The 18493-nt window shown below is 51.7% G+C and overlaps 2 protein-coding genes across 4 annotated transcripts in view; both read right to left on the bottom strand.

Moving 5' to 3' along the window:
* LOC104876889 (ETS-related transcription factor Elf-3) overlaps nt 1-531 on the bottom strand; it is an 8645-nt gene extending 8114 nt beyond the window's left edge. The window contains exon 1 of the mRNA XM_033761976.1: nt 519-531. Coding sequence (XP_033617867.1) covers nt 519-531 — 13 coding nt within the window. The remainder of the gene's footprint in view (nt 1-518) is intronic.
* A 750-nt stretch (nt 532-1281) lies between these two features.
* Rnpep (arginyl aminopeptidase) lies at nt 1282-14446 on the bottom strand. Of its 3 annotated transcripts, XR_004516667.1 has the most exons (11): nt 14285-14446; nt 13433-13581; nt 10958-11074; nt 10201-10436; nt 7098-7211; nt 5611-5723; nt 5329-5437; nt 3996-4220; nt 2804-2946; nt 1952-2285; nt 1660-1733 (listed from the first exon to the last, which is right to left on the bottom strand). XR_004516667.1 is itself a non-coding variant. In XM_033762161.1 (10 exons), the coding sequence occupies exons 2-10, from the start codon at nt 13555-13557 to the stop codon at nt 1575-1577; spliced, it is 1341 nt and encodes a 446-aa protein (XP_033618052.1). In that variant the 5' UTR covers nt 13558-13581; nt 14285-14445; the 3' UTR covers nt 1282-1574. The 3 variants fall into 3 exon arrangements, 2 of the variants coding, with proteins under 2 accessions (XP_033618052.1, XP_033618053.1); XM_033762161.1 differs by lacking the exon at nt 1952-2285 and having other exon boundaries at nt 1282-1733; nt 14285-14445; XM_033762162.1 differs by having other exon boundaries at nt 1650-2285.
* Between the last annotated feature and the right edge of the window lie 4047 nt (nt 14447-18493).

Raw genomic sequence — 18493 nt, 5'->3', positions numbered from 1 at the left:
GGATCGGAGGGCGGCAGAGCACAGGCCCAGCTGCGGAGAGGGTGCTTCCAGCAGCTCTGCCCGCGCCTGCACAGGGCAGGGGTCTCCGCAGCACCAGGAAGTCACTTCTGCTCAGGGCTGAGACCCAGGACAGTGAGGGCGGAGTGTGTGGTCAGCTCCAGGAGTCCTCCTGGCCTGACGTCCTGCCATTGCCAGAACAGCCCTGAGAGCCTGGGAAGTGGACTGCCATCAAAATATCAGGGCTGACTGCTCTTCCCGTCCATGCCCAGTCAGTCACATCCCTGTCGGTGAGGCTGAGTGCGGAAAGTCCTGGGGTTTGCCTGGTGACCACTTCTCCTTGGCTTTGGGACTAACAGCAAATGGACTTAATTCTCCTTCCTAACCCCAGGCAGTGCAGGCGAGGCTGACCCATACTCCAGAGCCACAGTGGAGAGTGGATTGGGGGTCCCTGAATTTTTTTTTCCTCCAGTACAGGGACTCAAACTCAGGACCTTGCACTTGCCAGGCAGGCGCAGTACCACTGAGTTGCATCCCCCGCCCATGGGGGTCTCTGTATTTAAGTCATTTTATTTATTTATAGAGGCAGAGTCTTGCTATGTGCTTCAGGCTGACCTTGAACTCACGGCAATCGTCCTGCCTCAGCCTCCTGATTGCCCTACCACGCCTAGATTCCAAATTCTAACCCAGCCTGGGCAATTTAATGACTTAGCAAAACTTTGTCTCAAAAAGCGGATCAGTGGGGATCAGTGTGAAGGCCCTGGGATTAATTAATCCCCGTTATCACAATAAAGAAAATAAGGAAAAGGGTGGAGAGGGAGAGAAAGAGACACTAAGAAACCCTGTGTGTATGTGCAAATGGTGGAAAAACTGGAAAGCTATTCAGACAGGGCATTTCCCCTGAAACAGCCAAGACATATGGCCAGATATTTTTTCATAGGCTTGTGTGGGGAGCCCAGTTCCTCCCACCTCAAAGGTCCTTTTCTCCCCAATACTGTAGCCTTTGCACTGAGCTACACCCCAGCCCTTGTAAAAATTTGAGACGGTCTCACTAAGTCACTAAGTTGTCCAAGCTGAGCTCAAACATTCGACACTCTTGCCTCAGCCTCCCAGAGTGCTGGGCTCACAAGCATGTCCAAGTGCAAGCTCCACCCGCCAGTTCCTTAAGGACAAGCGAACAGTGTCACCCACAGGGTCACCTCCCGCTTCTGAACCCACCCATGAGAGATCCGGGAGCCCTAACAGAAATGTTTAACAGTCACTCAACCTGTACTACAACTTACCTAGTTTTTGCTTAAAAACGTTTATTAAAGAAAGACAGAGGACAGACCCATCTCTGCTTCTCCCAGAAACATAAGTGGAAGGAGGGAGACCAACTCTCCCAAACACCACCAGCAGCCTGGACTTCTAGTCCCAGGAATCAGTGGGACCAGAAGCCTGAGTCTCAGACACAAACCCAGAGAGCAGATGGGCCTGTGGGGACGGACACCTGGGGATGCTGACGCGGAATGGAAGTTGGGAGCAGTGACTTGGAAAGCCCACAAGTCTGAAGAGGCAGAGGCCGTGTGCGTGAGGCCCTAGCTGCCCTTGGGCTCCAGGATCTGCTGGATGTAGTTGACCACGTTGCTGTGCAGCTGGGAAGCAGTGGAGGCAAAGGTCTCCCTGGCGAGGGTCTGGGCCACCTCGCTGCCGCCCATCATGGCGTGGTACAGTGGCAGGGTGTACTTCTGCTTCCCCTGCAAGGAGAAATGGACCCGCGTCCTCAGCGGCTCGCTTGGGGGTCTCCCCGGCCCTTGGGCCCCCACTGGGGCGCGGAGCTCTAACAGTGGGCACGACCAGGTCTCAGAAAGGGACTTGGGGATCACAGCTTCCCAGAGAGGTTCTGATTCTGGCATCTCCTCAGAGGACAAAGATCCACAGAAACGGGGCCCGACAGGCATCCGAACCATGGTACCTTGGGGGCATCTGCACCCCACAGAACAGACGAGATGGGCTGACACGATGGGATGCCCACTCGGGGAGCTGCAGGAGGCTGGGCACCAAGGCATGGCAGGCGAAAAAGGCTGCAGCACATAAAGCCCAGGCCATGCAAGGTCCAACTGCGGCCAAGCTAAAGAAAACCCACAGGTCGAATTCACGTCGCCGAGCCGGCGGCATCACAGGCTCCCGAGCCCCAGAGGTTTGGAGAGCGGTCAGAGGGCTTGAACTCCGGGAGAAACGCAGCTCCCGCTTGATAAGGTGAGCTCCGAGCACTCCTCGTATCTCCACGCCACTCCCTGCTGAGGAATCTGCGGACATTCACTTACTCACCTGAACCAGTGCCCCTCACCCTGCCCAATGGGCCGGGGCCACTCCAGCCCCGGCTGTGCGGTCAGGTGGGCTGGGGTCTGAGCCCCACCTCAGCCCCAGAGCCTCCCCGGGGGGCAGGGACCCGTGTGCTCCACCCTGTGCTCATCCTGCCTCGCTCTGCCCGCGTGCACTTCCCCATGACCCGACCGCGTATCGGCCTTGCCCTTCTTCCCAGTTTTGAGTTAGCTCGGGCCAGCTTCTGTCCCTCCGGCCTCCCTAGCTGATGTGCAGAAGGCTCCCTGCACCTGCAGCCTGCGGCTTCCCCTTTTCCCCAGGACAATGCCTCCGGGAGCCGCACTAATACCAAGGTGAGCAGCAGGGCACTGCAGAGGCCGGACCCCTGCTCTGCAGCTCAGCCCCATGAGGCTATGACAGGCTCTGCCGGCAGGGTGACTTCGAGCGTAGCTCCTGGTCCAAAGCTCGGCTGACCGTCGTGACAGGAAGGGGCGTCGCCCACCTGGCTCTGCAGGAACGCCTTGACTTTCCAGAAGTCCTCCTGGTGGTCATTCTTAAGGACAATCTGGCCCCATCGCAGCTGGAGCTCTGCGTTCCGGGCGCTGGAGATGGCCGGGTATGTCTCCCCGAGTTTCTTCACGTTCCCTGGAGAGGAGGGCAGGACGGGCCAGCAATGACCATCAGTAGGAGGAGCCCGGAAGCTCCACTTTCAGCCCTTCCAAGAGCTCTGGGAAGATATCCAGGAGGTTCCAAACCAGCCACTCTACCACTCGTTCTGCTCATCTTATGCTCCAGAAAGGTGGTGTTTATTCTGGTGTCACAGTTACCAAACGTCTCTCGGTCTGACTGTACTTTCGCTCCCATCACTCTATTCTCCTTCCTGGATTAAACACGTATTCCCCTCAAATGTTCTTTTTTTGGTGCTACTGGGAATTTATCCCAGGGCCTCACCATGCCAGGCAAGTGCTTTGCCACTGAGCTACATCCTGTTTTACTTTTCTTTCTCGGTACTGGGATCGAACTCGGGACCTCGGGCTTGCTAGGCAGGTGGCGGAACCACTGAGCTAAACCCCTAGCCCCTGTTTTACTTTTTCTGAAACAGAGGCTCACCGAGCTTCCCAGGCCTTCAACTTTGCACCTCCCTGCCCCGGCTCCGCGTGGCTGGGATTACAGGTGTGTACTATCATCCCGCTTCCACTTTTTCCAACACTCACTTTTTTAAACCCACTTTTTCTCCTACCGCTGAACTTGCTAAGTGCATCAGAGCTTTAGCTGGGTTTCACCCCTGGGTGAATATTAGTTTTGACTGAGCAGCAACAAAGCATTGTTGTTAAGGCTTCGGATGACTGGGTTCAAATCCCAGCCCAACTATGACACTGGGTGACCTATTTGTGTCTCCAGTTCACTTTGTCACCTGGGGATTAAAGTCCCGGTCCCGCCCATGCAGAGTAGTCAGGGGAGCAAGTGTCCTAAAGGCGCACAGAGCTTACGAGCGGCCTACAGAGCGGGAGCACTGAGGAAGTCGAGGTTTGCTATTTTGTCCCCTGTGGCCCTCGTACATCTAAGTCCTTCTGATGACACATTCTGTGCAAAGCCAGCCTGGCATCGCCTCCAGGCGCGATCACAGCTTTTCTGGAGCCTTCCCCTGTCTCCTGACATAAAGCTCCGCACACAAGAAGCTTCGCTCAGCTTACCAGAGGGGAGCGGGGACTTCCGGAGGATCTCATCCAGGAAGTAGATGAGCTGGTAGGTCTTCCAGGCAGAGATGGACACAGCTTCGATGGCCTGCACGTCCAGCTCCTCCGTCACCCACAGCCGGGCCAGCTCTTCAGCCGGCTTCATGAGTGAGTCCCCAGGGGAGAGATCGGGGAGGTAGGGGGGCCAGCCGGGGGTATTCAGCCAGCGATCAAACTCCAATCCTGCAGGGAGGACAAGATGCTGTCAGCGTTCTCTGGCTGGATCGCGGTCATCTTGCCCAGGAAACTCCAACCCCTTCCCCTGTCCATCTCACACTTTCTTCTGTACTCAATGTCACCTGCCCACAGGGTCCTGCCAGGTGACACGTGGGGCGTCACCGGAAGACTGGGCTGGGTTCATTTCCTCTGCGAAAGTCTTTTTGCCTGTATGCAAGCATTAGGTCACCAGAGCCACACTGAGAGCGGCTTTCCCGGCTGCAATCACGTTCAGTCTCCCCTCGACACCACCACAGCACTGTGCTTAACTAAGCACCAGCACCTCAAGCAAGGTCGCCAGGGTCCCGTCCCAGCTCTGCCATTTATCACTGGGGGGCCAGGGGAACCTCTGTTTACCTGTAAAACGGGGTGACAGGCCCTACCTTAATTGACGGTGAAGATTAAATGAGCAAATACACATTCAGAGTTTAGTGTTCCGCTTGATGCATAGTAAGCACTCAATAATTATTAACTATCATTAGCTACAGAGTGTCATGACCTTGAAACTCGGCCCTCCCACTGGGGCCTGGCCAATCCGTGTCAGGAGGCCAAGTGACTCAGGGTGCAGGCAGGTGCGGGGCGCGCCTCCCCACCACAGACCACTCCCTCCTCCCCAGAGGAGGCAGGACCTCTGGGCTGAGCCCAGGGCCGGGGAGGCCACGCCGAGACATTCCAGCAGGGGCTGCTGCCCATCACCATCCTGCAAGTTTTAGCTGGGTGAAGACGAGGCTCTGGCTGTGTGTCCAGGTGGGCAAACGAAGACAGTGAGGAAGAGGAAATGAGAGGAAACGGGGCAGAGCGGGCTAGAGAAATGGAATGGTAATTACCATCAACACTCCTGGGGGCCGGGGATTTAGCTCGGCGGTTTGGTGCCCCCGGTACCAAATACAAAAACCAAAACCAAAACCAAAAACCAAACCACTCCTGGATCCGGCAGGCCTGGATTCCGGGAGGGGCCTGCTCCCCACAGAGCCATTTACCAGAGAACTGAATCCACATCCTCCAACCTGCCTGGGTGTAGCCACATCCAACCCTCCACCGTTTCCTAGAAGCCTGTGGACCACTCCTCGCTTACCTGGAATGGAGTCCACTTTCCTTTCCTTCAGCTCAGGGAAATAGTCCAGGTAGAATTCCAGAAAGTCGTCGGCTAAGATGCTCTGGAATTTAAACTCATCCACGTAGGCCTGTGGGAAGCGAGTTTTCAGCCTCTCTGGGGGTCCCTGGGCACAGGCCCCCTCCATTTCCCAGGCCCTCTCCAACCCCTCACCTCTTGCACCCCATGCCTCTACCCGGGCACTCCGGCCCAGCTGCTTTATCTGCTCCTCATCCTTCTGCCCCCTTCGAGAGGTGACCATACCTTGAGAAAATTGTCAAACTGGTCTTGATCACCCACCAAGTGGGCCAGATATGAGACAAAGCAGAAGCCTTTCTCATAGGGGGTTTCGTTATATGTATCATCCGGATCCACACCTGGCAGAAGAGAAAGTGGACAGGACAACAGGACGAGCCTTTACTTGTTTTGTTTGAGACAGGGTCTCACTATGTAGTTGAGACTGACCTGGCACCCATTATGTAGCCCAGGCTGGCCTCAAATTCCCAGTGATCCTCCTGCCTCAGCCTCCCCAGGGCTGGGATGACAGGCGTGCGCCACCACGCCCGGCTGAGCCTTTATTTGTGACTGAACCATCTGTTATTCTTTCTCAGGCTCTGGATTCAAACATTACCTCTGGCAGAGGCCAGACTCCGGCTTCCCCAGGGATAGCAAGGCCTGGGTTTCTAGATCCATCCTGTCCTCTCCTAAAGCAGCTCTAAGGAAATCACTGTGGACCCCAAGAGGACAACGCCTCGGAGGGGAACTGACTCCTTCCTTATTCCCAGGGTAGGCTCTGCTCCGCTATGGCCCATCAAGCCTTTCATGTGGTACCAAATGGACCAGGCAAGTGCTCTAACACTAAGCCACACCCTCAGCCCCATTTTATTTTATTTGGAGACAGGGTCTTGCTAAATTGCCCAGGCTGGGCTTGAATTTATAATCCTCTGGTGTCAGCCTCTTAAAAGGACGGGATTATGGGTGTGTGTCACCACACCTGTCTCTGTTAGCTTGGGAAGGAGCTCTGGGCTCAGTCTCTTTCAGTCCTGTTGGTCAGTGCCTACCTACTCAACCTCCCCTTCCAGAACATGTTATTTTCACAAGCGTTCCAGATGAGAACTAATTACCAGGGGACAAGAAGTTCACTATTATAGCCAGTGGCACCAGGGACATGAACTTTCCCCATACAAAAAGGTTACAGATTAGTCATACATGGAATTAACAACAAAAAAAGTTTTTTTTCTTTTTCCCTTTTTTTTTTTGAGACAGGATCTTGCTGTGTAGCTCAGGCTGGCCTTGAACTCACAGAGATCCTCCTGCCTCAGCCTCCAAAGTGCTGGGATTATAAGCATGAGCCACAATGCCTGGCAACAAAAAAAAAGTTAGAAAAATGAAAAGCTCTATATTTGGAACTGACTAGGTACACGACCTGGGACAAGTCCCTTAAGTCATCTAGCGCTCAGTCCAGCATCCGTAAAATCAGGCTGACACTCGACAGAACCCACAGGTCTGACTTGATGATGAAAAAGGAGTGGGAAAGTACCTTGTAAAGTGATACCGACTTACACAAACGCAAGGCTTTGGTTACGAAGTGTGTAGGACAAACCAGAACTCCCGTCTGGCAGACATGCCTGGGTTCATCCTGGAGACAGGCCTGGTACAGCTAGAAAGGGCTCTGGCAGGTTCCTCCCAGGTCAGGCTAACCTGGGGCTCCAGGGATAATTTTAGAGGAGGCGGAAGGCAGACGCGCTGACCTGGCTCGATCTTCACCCGGAGCTTGTTGAGTGGGTGGTCCTCTCCGGTGATGTCCATGTGCTGCCGCAGCAGGGCCCTCCCGGTAGCAGCCTCCAAACAGGTATAAGCCACTCCTGGGCCAAAACACACAGGACTGCCAAGTCAGCTACCTGTAAGTGTACTTTCCTCCTGGAAGATGCTGTGCTGCCCCCTCGTGGCCTGAAGCTGCACAGGGCCGGGCCTCAGACCCCAGCTCCCTGCGGCTCTGGGCCACAAAGGACTTGGTTTACAGCCACAAAGGACTTGGTTTACAGCGGCTGCTTGTCCCGCCACCATGGGGGACTGCTCACCTTTATTAATGTATTTTTACTTTTAGATAAATTTGATCTTTTTTGGTACCGGGGATCAAACTCGGGTCCTTGTGCTTGCCAGGCAGGCGGTGGAACCACTGAGCTAAATCCCCGACCCTAAATTTGATCTTCTATGAAATCTTAACTAGTTTTTATTTGACTGTTCCCATCAAACAAGAGAACCGTCACTTTCAGAATTTTTAAAGGGCCTTGAAATGAAGTAACAAGAAGACGGTGTGTGAAGCAGTCAGCTCTGACTCTGGCCCTTTTCAGCCAGTTTCTTCACCTGCACAGTGGGAGAAGCATCTGCTTCGGCATTTAGGGGCTGCTTAAGACAGTCACAGCGGGCTAAAGCTCGGCGTACTCTGAGCGGGAGGCTACATGTGTACAAACTGGCCGTAAGAGACCCGAAATACCAAAGCCTTTAAAACGCTGCGACCCAGAAATGATGTTTCTAAGAATTTATCCTTACTGAAATCATCTGAGATTCACAAAATGTGTATGTACAGAGGTTTGTCAAATTATTTCAATGGAAAATCAGGAACAACCTACCTATCTAACAACCGGAGATACTGGGGATGGATTAAAGATATCACGAAGGGTACCATGTACCGGTAGAAGACTAGGGGCACCGCTGGGGATCGCACCCAGGCCTTGGGCATGCTCAGCATGTGCTCCACCACCCAGCTGCAGGCCCAACCCCTGGAAGAAAGTTAATGACTTAAGAGTACTCTCATAAGGGCCGGGATTTAACTCAGTGGTTCCGCAGCCTGCTTTGCAAGTGTAAGGTCCAGAGTTCGATCCCCGGTACCAAAAAAAGAAAACCTCTTCTTAAACTTTCCGTTGACTGAATGGGTAAAGCAAGCACGGCATATATACAAAGGATCCTTCTCGGCCACAACAGATACATTTGAGTCACCTGTAGGAAAACCACACACCTCGACACTACACGTCTCAGAGAAGTAAAGCAGAGCCAGGAGCTTAAATATTGCGTGGTTTCTTACATGAGAAACACAAAGTATAAATAAAGAGTAAAATGAAAGGTAAGAAACAGGGAGACAGACTTAACAAATGGGGAGGGATCTAGACACGGACAGGAGGGGAGGAGGGAGAAGGGAAGAAGCAGCCGCCCACAATGGACACACTCCTTCAGCATCACCAACCGGACTGACACAAGAAAAGAAACTCTAAGTCGTACAGATCTTCATCAGGTCAAACAATAACATCTGATACACAGTGGATTCTCCTTAATGAGACAGTAAAGTTTTTTGGTACCAGGGATCAAACTTGGGTCCTTGTGTTTGCAAGGCAGGCAGCAGCACCACTGAGCTAAATCCCCAGCCCCCCCCCTTTTTTTTTGGTACCGGGGATTGAACTCAGGTCCTTGCACTTGCAAGGCAGGCCACCGACCCTTTTGTTTTTTTGAGACAGGGTCTTGCTATGTAGCCCAGGCTGGCCTTGGATTCACAGCGATCCTCCTGTCTCAGTCTCTTGAGCACTGGGATTACAGGTGTGAGCCGCCATGCCTGGCTTTGTGGTTTTGTGAGATGGGGTCTTACTACAAAGCTTAGGCTGGTCTTGAACTGTGTAGCCAGGCTGGCCTCAAACTTAAGTGAGCATTCTGCTACCTCAGCCTCCTGAGCGCTGGCATTATAGGCACATGCCACCACGCCAGGCTGTAAAGGTTTTTTGGGTTTTTTTTTTTTTGGTACCAGGGATCAAACTCAGGACCTTGCACTTGCGAAGCAGGTACAGCACCAATGAGCTAAATCCCCAGCTGCAAAGTTTTTTTAGAAGCATTCCTGGAGCTAGATGTGAGGCTTATGATTCTAGCTACTTGGGAAGCTGAGGCAGGAAGATCGCCAAGTTTAAGACCAGCCAGGCAATCTGGCCAGATCCTCTGTCAGATTAAATTTTAGTTTTATTTATTTTTCTAGATAGGGTGTTGCTGTGTAGTTCAGGCTGGCCTTGAACTCCTGGTGATTCTCTTGCCTCAGCCTCCTGAGGTAAGTGCTGAGAGACGTGCGCTACCACACCTGGCTCAAATTAAATTTCAAACAAAGAGCTGGGGAAACAGCTCAGCTGTGAGTGCTTGCTTGCACACATGAGGTCCTAGGTCCATCCCCAGAAGTATGAACGAATGACTGATTAAGCGAACGAATGAAATTTAAAAGCACACTTAGGCTCAATCTGAGGCGCTGCCCTCTTCTGCTAAGTGACTTGGGCACACGAAACACTTCCCTATACTCCTGGCGGAGCACACTCACAAAGAAGTGGAATGAAGTAGTTGTTTCACGGAGCCACGTCAAAGGTGTTAAATGATACACTTGTGTAAGGTGCCCGGGACAAAGCGGGCACAGAGGCGGAAGGTAACGATGAAGATGATCGTACGACTCATTCGTAAGTTAACCTGCCGGTGGGACACGGCGGCGCACGCCTGTGACCCCAGGGGGAGGCTGAAGCAGCAAGACTGCCGCGAGCACACGGCCAGCCGAAGTCACACAGTGAGACCCGGTCTCAGGTAAACCAAGTGAATGGATGGATGGACGGACGAACCGGCCACGTGGGTGAACAACCCAGGGCTTGTCTGGCTCAGGGAGGAGCAAGCGTGGTGAGGCTGCAGCTCACGCACTTGCACAGAGTGAAGATCCAGCCGACACCAACTCTGGCTCCTGCGATTCTGCTGGCAGGCAACAGAGTGGGAATCACTTCCCGAGAGCAAGGCTGGCCTGGTGAGCTCTCTGCACCGTGGCTGGGGAGGGAGCAGCCTCACCGTAGAGGATGGTGGAGATCCTCCTCTGCGCGTACATGGTGAAGCCCTCGTTGAGCCAGGACTCGCCCCAGCTGGCATTGGTGACCAGGTTCCCGAACCAACTGTGTGAGATCTCGTGGATGATGACGTCAGCCAAGGACCGGTCCCCCGTGAGCAGGCAGGGGGTGACAAAGGTCAGGCAAGGGTTCTCCATTCCCCCAAACGGAAAGGACGGCGGCATAAAGAGTACGTCGTACCTGCAGAGAAGTCGGGGCCGTGGGGCGGCCTGGCTCCTGCGGCAGAGATCTCCCTCCTGCCCAGGTGGAACCTGACCCGCCCAGGAGGCAGTGACCTCGGGCCAGCGCCGAGGCCTCCTCCAGGCGCTGCCCTGCTCTGTGTCTTCCCTCTGGGGCAGCTGGAGTCCCCACCGCTCTTTCTCCTCCCAAGCAGGGCGACAGTCATCCCCTTCACTCACCCCCAAGTCTGAAGATGTCAAAGGACAAAACAAGACAGGGAAACATCCGGCTGGGAGGAGAGGCCCTGAGTGTTCCCACAGCTCTAAATCGAACTTGGCAACTCAATGGTATCACGCAAGGAGCCTCTCTCTCAGGATCCCCTCCCCAGAGAGCAGGCGCCGCCTGGCTCGTCCTGCCTCTTCTCTTCCTGCTCTCCTTTGTTTCCCGGCTCAGGGAAACCTTGCCGTAGGAGACAGGAGGGCAGAAGCGGCAATAGCAGGGTCTTGATTGAACAAAACACTTCGGTTAATGTGACACAATACCTTCCCCAAACATAAGGTCCGAAAAGCTTTTCTCCTGTTGTCAAGAATTCTTCTATCACCCCGCTGTACTCCTCCTTGGCAGCCTCAATCAGGCAGGGCTCTGCCCACACCCGGCTCCTAAGGGCAAAGGCACAGAGAAGGCAGACCGATAGGTGGACACTGCCACGGGGACCCGAGCCACAAAGCACCTACAGAAAACGGGCCTCGGACCTGTACTGGAGCCAGATGATTGTGACAGTGAGGTCAGCCAGAGATGGGAGACACCAGATCAGATCACCTACACAGGTCCCAGGGACCACTCCCTACTCTGGGGAAATAAGAACCCAAGAGTCTCATGGGGGAAATAAGAACCCAAGCAGGATCTAAACCCAGTGTGTTCAGGCTTCACCTGCTGCCCTAAGTGCCAGCCTTGGGAAGTGACCTCCGCTCTGCCAGTCTGGTTTGTTTTTGTCTTTGTTTTTGTATGTGTATGGTACCGAGGATTGAAGCCAGGGCTTCAGGCAAGTCAGGCCACTCTGCCACTGAGCTACAGCCCCAGATCTCCCAGCCTATTTCTTCGTCTGTCACACGATGGTGGAGGCTCCATGACAGCATCCAAAGGCCTTATACAGTAACACACATTAAATGCTAGTCTCCTTCCTACTTATAGGACAGAAAAAGACCTCTGAGGACAGAACTGCTGGGACTGAAAGGAACCTTAAGAGACACGCCTAATAATTAACATTAAAGGCAAATTGCTAATCGTCTTTGGTGCAACAATGATGGGGGGGGGATGCTTCATTCATCAGTCATTGAGTTCGATCCCTGGTAACAAACAAAACAAAACAAAAAACAGACAAAAACATCAGAGTCATTGGTACCGAACTCAGGACCCTTGCCATTTGAGAGGCAGGTGGTGGAACCACTGAGCTAAATCCCTGGCCCATTCCTACTTACTTTTAAATGACATAAAACAAACAAAAACAAAGTCCCATGTCAATAAAACTAGTATGACAGAATGGGTGGGCACAGAGCCATTCAATGTATTCACCTTTCAACTGTCTACACATGTGAAATTTTCATGATTAAAAGATACAGAAACTAAGGTAAAAGGGGGAAAGGCTGGGGATTCCGCTCAGTGGTGCTGTTGCCTGCCTCACAAGCGCAAGGTCCTGAGTTCGATCCCCAGTACCTCAAAAAAAAAAGTAAAAGTACAAGGGGGAAATCAACAGCAACACCTGAGAAGATCCAGTTCAAGAGAAAACGAAGGCTTCGAGGTGCGTGATTAGCTCAAGACCATTTATGACCCCAGAATTCAGGGATCCTGACCTTGTATGAGCGAATGGACCAGAGCCTCGGCTGATGAAGCCACTTTCACCAGGTAGATTCCGTCACCTAGTTTGGATCACCATGTTGTCATTCTCCCATAGAGGCTTCAAAACAGTTGTTACCCAGCATGTCTGGAACCTGCTGTTCTCCCATCATCCATTAATTACTTATGTTCTTACTAACAGAGCTAAGGAAGGGTCAATGCATCCTCAAAGAATATTCCTTTCCTTACCTGTTTTCTTGTCTACTGCAAAGATGACAACATTCCAAGAAAGGGTTACTACCTTGACTTTCACGACTGGCACTGTGGGGTCTTTGGGGTTTTGCTTCTTTTAGAGAAACACACTGCCTGTGCTGAAGGACAGTCGACCCAGTGCAATCCCATCCGTTATTCCATCGGATACCGGGAACCAGGGTCATGACGCCAGCGGTGTCGCTGAGCCCAGTTACAAGGTCTCGGGCTTGGAATGACCTTTGCCAGGGTACCACCGCCTCCAGGAACCGACAGCAAGGCAGAGATAAAGAACTGAAACAGGGCCAAGAAGGGGTCTCGGCTTGGCAGTCCGACCTTTGATGCTTCCATAGTGGGAGTAAACTGGTGGCCAATAACGTGATGGCCAGGAAACAGCTGTCCTAGTGCAGTTCCCTGGCTCAGGAAACCTCACAAAATCCCCTTTTCCCTACTAAACTTCAGAGAGGCAGCCCCTCCCTGTAAGCTTAGATTCATGTATTGGCAGCAGACAGAAAGGAAAGTCTCTTTCTTCTTCAGAGGGAAAAGCTGAGGGCAAAGTTGTGTATTTCCAGGAATGAAGGGCTAGAAAAAAATGAGACTTGGTACAAAGATTTAAAAAAAAGTGAGTATGCTAGGGATTTAGCTCAGTAATTCCACCTCCTGTCTCCCAAGTGCAAGGTCCTGAGTTTTGATCCCTGGTACCAAAAAAAAAAAAAAAAAAAGTGAATATAGCTGCTAAATGGGTATTTAGAATGAAAAGATGCTGCAGACCAGGCTCAATCTCCTAAAACCGTTTGCCTAAACCCCAACATGGTTCGGCAAGGCGGCCCAGGAGGGAGGCTACTGCCAGCAGGACTGGGGATCTCATTTTGGGCAGCAGGATTAGAACTCATTTTGTCCTTGGTCCCTTTGCCTCTAGGGTCTTTGTCTCTTACCTGGGTCCAACTTCTGCCGAAACCAGATCTCCAACAGCCAAGGCTATCAGATAGGAGGGGACAGGGTGGCACATCTTGAAGAAGAACTTATTTGGACCTGTCTTCTCCCAGGTGCTTGCGCTCATCACAGCTGTGAAGCCATCGGGGACCTGACAATAAAGAAAGCTTAGGTCTTCCTGGAGAGGCCCCTCTGACCAGCCTGAGGGGCAGCACAACCAGTAACCTGCTCAGGAATGAAAATGGCCCAGAGTCCCCCTTGGAGAACACAAAGTCTTTAAAGTTGTTTTTTAATTGTATTTTATTTTGTTTTGTTTTGATTGATTGGTACTGGGTTAATTGATTGATTGATTGGTAACGGGGATCTAACTCGGGCCCTTGTGCTTGTGAGGCAGGCGTCGGAACCACTGAGCCAAATCCCCGGGCTGTTTTACTTTGTTTGAGACAGGGTCTTGCTCTGTAATCCTGCTCTGTAATTCAGGCTGGTCTCGAACTCGTGGCAATCCTCCATGCCTGGCACAAAAGCTTTAAGAAACTAAACAGAAGGCTATGTAAAATTTCTGGAAGTGGAAGAATTTAGAAGAAAATCTTTTAAAGGTACCACCAGAAGGATATAACATCAATTGAAATAGGACATAATACACTAGAAATTATCTACTTATATATTCATATATAAAATATATACATGATACACACACACACACACACACACACACACACACACATATGTAGTTGTTTTGTTTGGATGGGGCTCAAGTGACTTCCCTGCGTCAGCCTCCCGAGAGACTAGGCCTATAGCGCTAACCCTAGGTGGAACTCCAAGCTCAAGGGCAGGGGCCCCACCCTGAGACTGACCTCCACAAGCGCCGAGTATCTGTACTTCACCGTGGGAGTGTCGAAGCACGGGAAGAAGGCCCGGGTCAGGACAGCTTGGCCCTGGGTGTAGACAAAGGGCTTCTCCTTTCCTGCTGTCTGCTCAGGAGCCAACCAGGTAACCTAAGGGGACAGAAGAGCACTCAGAGCCCAGCCCCACAGGGCCAGTGTAGGTCAGCCAGGGAAAGGAGCTGGCATGGGTCATTTTCAGATGATTCATAAACTCTCCGCCAGCCAGTCTGGCTCGGACTGGAAGGTCCTCTCCCGCTGTGTATTTCTTTACCACCCCGGAATCCAGGCGATGCATGAGGTCTTTCTCCTGGGGCACAGTCACCACAAAGGGTCACCTCAGGACTCCCACACCTGGCCTCCGACACTCTTTTGTCCACCTCTGTGTCCTTCCCACTGTCGTAGTTTCTTGGCAAACATAAACTGAAGCTACTGTGGTAAGATACAGAGAAGCAGAACAAAACTAGGAATCCCTTCCTAGGCTTTTCTTTTTTTGGTTCCAGGGATCGAACTTGGGACCTTGTGCTTGTGAGGCAGCTGGTGGAACCACTGAGCTAAATCCCTGGCCTTAGACTTACTTTTTAGAATAAATACGTCTTATAGGCACTGGCTCTAGGATTCTCTTTTGAGGGGGGGGGTCCTCACTGTTGCCAAGGCGCAGGCCTCACATGGGGGCTCCCATCTCAGCCTGTCAGGGGCTGGTCCTCCAGGTGTCCACCCTGTGCCCAAACCCTCCATGATTCTTAAGTTGTTTTCCACTAACCCTTAAGCCAAGGGAAATCTGAATGATTAATACAAACTTAGTTTTACCCATAGCAAAAGTAGATCACTGCAACACTGATATGGGGGGCAGCAGCAGATACCATTTAGAGATTACAGACTCGATTATCCCAGGAAGGCTTCAAAGTCAAAGCAAAAAACCTCTCCAGTTGGCTCTTCTGAGGTGAGCAGTGTCAGATAAATGAAAAGGAAGGGAAAAGCCTTTTTTTGTTTGTTTTGTTTTTGAGACAGGCTGGCCTTAAATTCACTATGTATCCCAGGCGAGCTCAAACTTGTGGTGATCCTCCAGACTCAGCCTCCCTAGTACCTAAAGGAAAAGCCATTCTTAAGGACAGGACAGGAGCTGCCACCTGAGTAAAGGCCTAAGGGGAAGGCAGGGAAATTCCCAGTCAGCTATGGATGCAGTGGTAGGGGCAGGCCTGGGCAGGTATAATGAAGGGCTTTGAATACAGAAGCATCTGAGACCTATTTAGTTTTGTTTTTTGTAGTACCAGGGATCGAACTCAGGATCCTGTGCTTGTGAGGCAGGCATCACAACCACTGAGCTAAATCCCTGGCTCTTGAGACCTATTTTTAAAGAAGCACAAGGAAGCTACACTGGGATTTTGTTTTGTTTTGTTTTGCTTTGAGACAAGGTCTCACTATGTAGTTCAGGCTGGCCTTGAACTTGCAGTAATCCTCCTGCCTCATCCTCCCTAGTGCTGGGATTACAGGTGTGCACCACCATGCCAAGCAGTTGGGTGGTTCTTTGCTTGAGTTTTTGTTTGTGTGAAAAATTAATCAGTCTCCATCCAACAAAGACAGTACAGTAAAAGGGGGGATGGTAACCTCATAGTAGAGAAAGCGGACAAACACTACTTCAGCGGGTGACAGAGGTCAATACCATCAGTCAGGAATCACTGACAGTGCGCGAGAATGCCTTACATGAGTTTCTGCTCAACACCCCACAAGCCCAGTCTACTTGTGAGCACATCAGACAATTTCTGCTAAGGGGGCATCACACAACAACCCGATCTCCTCCCAATGGTCAGGGTCAGGGCAAACAAGCAAGGGTTGGGGAACTGTTACAGCCCTAAAGAAACCCAAGGAGATGCACCTCCCTAGCATGGTCTCTGGATGGGATGCCAAAGCAGAAAAAGGCATCAGGTAAAAGACTAAGGGAATCTGAAAAGCTACAGGCCACTTCGGTCCTGGCTCATGAGCTGTGAGGGCTGCGTCACACCTTCCGGGGGTGTTAATAGGGAAACCGAAGGGGGTGCCCGGCAACCCTGGATTCCGCTCAATTTTCCTGCTACTTTAAAAAAAATACAATCCATTAATCTCTTTTGGGGGATCAAACTCAGGTCCTTGAGCTTGCAAGACAGGCAGTGGAACCACTGAGGTAAATCCCGAGCCCATAATCCATGAATTTTTAAAAATGATCCGGCAATAGGAACTCACACTCCTCAGAGCACGAGGTCCCAGGTACCGTGTTAGGTACTTAACGATCACTGCTGTCAGTTTTTGTTTTCAATGATGGGACGATGGGGAAGACCTCTGACAGCGCGTGCACTGGTGAAGCCGCGGTAGTGACGGAGAGCCTCGTCAGGGTGGTGGCAGTGTGAGCACAAGGGGCACACGCAGCCTGAGACCGTCACAGCGGGGCAGACTCCTGCCACAGCACCCTGCACGGAAGCTGCTCAACTGTGCTGCTAGATTTGAGGTGCCATGGTTAGCAGGAAAATTTAGGGAAGGTTTAATTTTTCTGTTTAATTTCCAGTTCCTGTCAATAAAGCAGGCACCAGTAACAGAGCCACCCGAGACATTTACAAATGTTTCTTACTGGTCTCAGAGCCTCGTCTGCATCACGTGCTTTAGACCTGGATTTTTAAAACAAGTTCTACTTTCATTTTTCTAACAAGTTCCATCTCAAGATTCAGTTATTCCTCCCATGGCTAAAGATGGAAAAAGAGAACTGCTCTTTGGTCCAGGTTATTAGTGTTTCTGGTTTTGTCAGGCATGGTGTTACATTGTAATCCCAACACTCAGGAGGCTGAGGCAGAAGGACTGCTTCGAGTTCAAGGGGAGCCTGAACTTACAAAGCAAGACCCTGTCTCAAAATAACAGAAATCTGTTGAGCGTGGTGGCACACCCCTGCAATCCTAGCACTTGGGAGGCTGAGGCAAGAGGATCGCAGAGTTTAAGGCCAGCCTGGGCTACATAATCAGTTCAAGTCCAGCCTGCACTACTACAAAGTAAGACTGTCTCAAAAAACAAACAAACAAACCAGAGAGAAGGTCTTGTTAAATTACCCAGGTTATTTTCCAACTCAGGATCTTCCTGCCTCAGCTTCCCAGGGCTGGTATTATAAGTGTGGGCCACTGTTTGGCTCTGTAGGTCAGTTCTGAGAGCAAAAGCAAACTGCTAGGCAGGTAAACCAGTTTTAAACTTTTTGGGTTTTTTGAGGCAGGGTCTTCCTATGTTAAGTTCATGCTGATCTTCAATGATCTATGTAGCCCAGGCTGGCCTGGAACTCATGGTAGTCCTCCTGCCTCAGCCTCCCAGTCCGACAATCCAGTTTCAATGGTTGGCAAACAGTTTACTATGCAACTTGTAACTCTCCCTATCTGAAAAGTACTAGCAGCTCATCTGACTCTTTCAGTTGTAGACCACTATTTCCAGTATTTATCCCTGCTCGGAAAAATTTAAGATTTAAGAGCTGGGTATGGCAGCATGCCTGTAATCCCAGCACTGGAAAGGCTGAGGCAGGAGGGTCACTGTGAGCTGGAGGCCATCTTGGGCTACATAGTCAGCCTGGACTAGATAGTGAGACCCTGGCTCAAAAATGTCAAAAACTCCAAACAAAACACATGATTTTAAAAATCAGCCAACAGTAAGAAGGCCAAGGTATTAGAAAGCCTAGAACACAAATTCCAGTTCCCCACTCTTATTCAAACTCTTTTCATCAAATCCAGGCCTTCCTAAGAGGAAACGAAAACGAGGACCTGGGCCTCAGGGTTGTTTTAGCCTGTGGAACTGGAAGAGCGCACAGAATAAAGGACTGAGTCAGCACCCGGCAGTTAACCAGCACTGCCTAGGGCCGGAGAGCAGAATACAGTCACCGATCGTCTGGACCGTAAGCTCCGAAGTCCCGGCGTGGGACAGTCCCTGATGCAGAACGCCGCCCAGGACCAGCGGTGGGGTGCGAGCCCGGGAAGGCCGGAGGCCGTGGACGAGCTCCTGCAGCGGCCGGGGAGGATGCCCCGTCTGGAGGGAGCGCACGGAGAGCAATACAGTCCCCGATCGTCTGGACCGTAAGCTCCGAAGTCCCGGCGTGGGACAGTCCCTGATGCAGAACGCCGCCCAGGACCAGCGGTGGGGTGCGAGCCCGGGAAGGCCGGAGGCCGTGGACGAGCTCCTGTG

The sequence above is a fragment of the Fukomys damarensis genome, unplaced genomic scaffold (genome assembly GCF_012274545.1).
Source record: "Fukomys damarensis isolate Sample0158 unplaced genomic scaffold, DMR_v1.0_HiC HiC_scaffold_11, whole genome shotgun sequence".
NCBI lineage: Eukaryota > Metazoa > Chordata > Mammalia > Rodentia > Bathyergidae > Fukomys > Fukomys damarensis.
Note: the sequence above shows the minus strand (reverse complement) of the source record. Positions and strands in the feature narration are given on the sequence as shown.

Bases quoted from the DNA above. Each gene is read 5' to 3' on its own strand.
- Rnpep (XM_033762161.1), bottom strand. From the start codon at position 13,557: ATGAGCGCAAGCACCTGGGAGAAGACAGGTCCAAATAAGTTCTTCTTC. The intron at 11,075-13,432 runs GTAAGAGACAAA...CTTTGCCCTTAG, and splicing joins TCGGCAGAAGTTGGACCCAG to GAGCCGGGTGTGGGCAGAGC. The intron at 5,438-5,610 runs GTATGGTCACCT...CGCTTCCCACAG, and splicing joins AGTTTGACAATTTTCTCAAG to GCCTACGTGGATGAGTTTAA.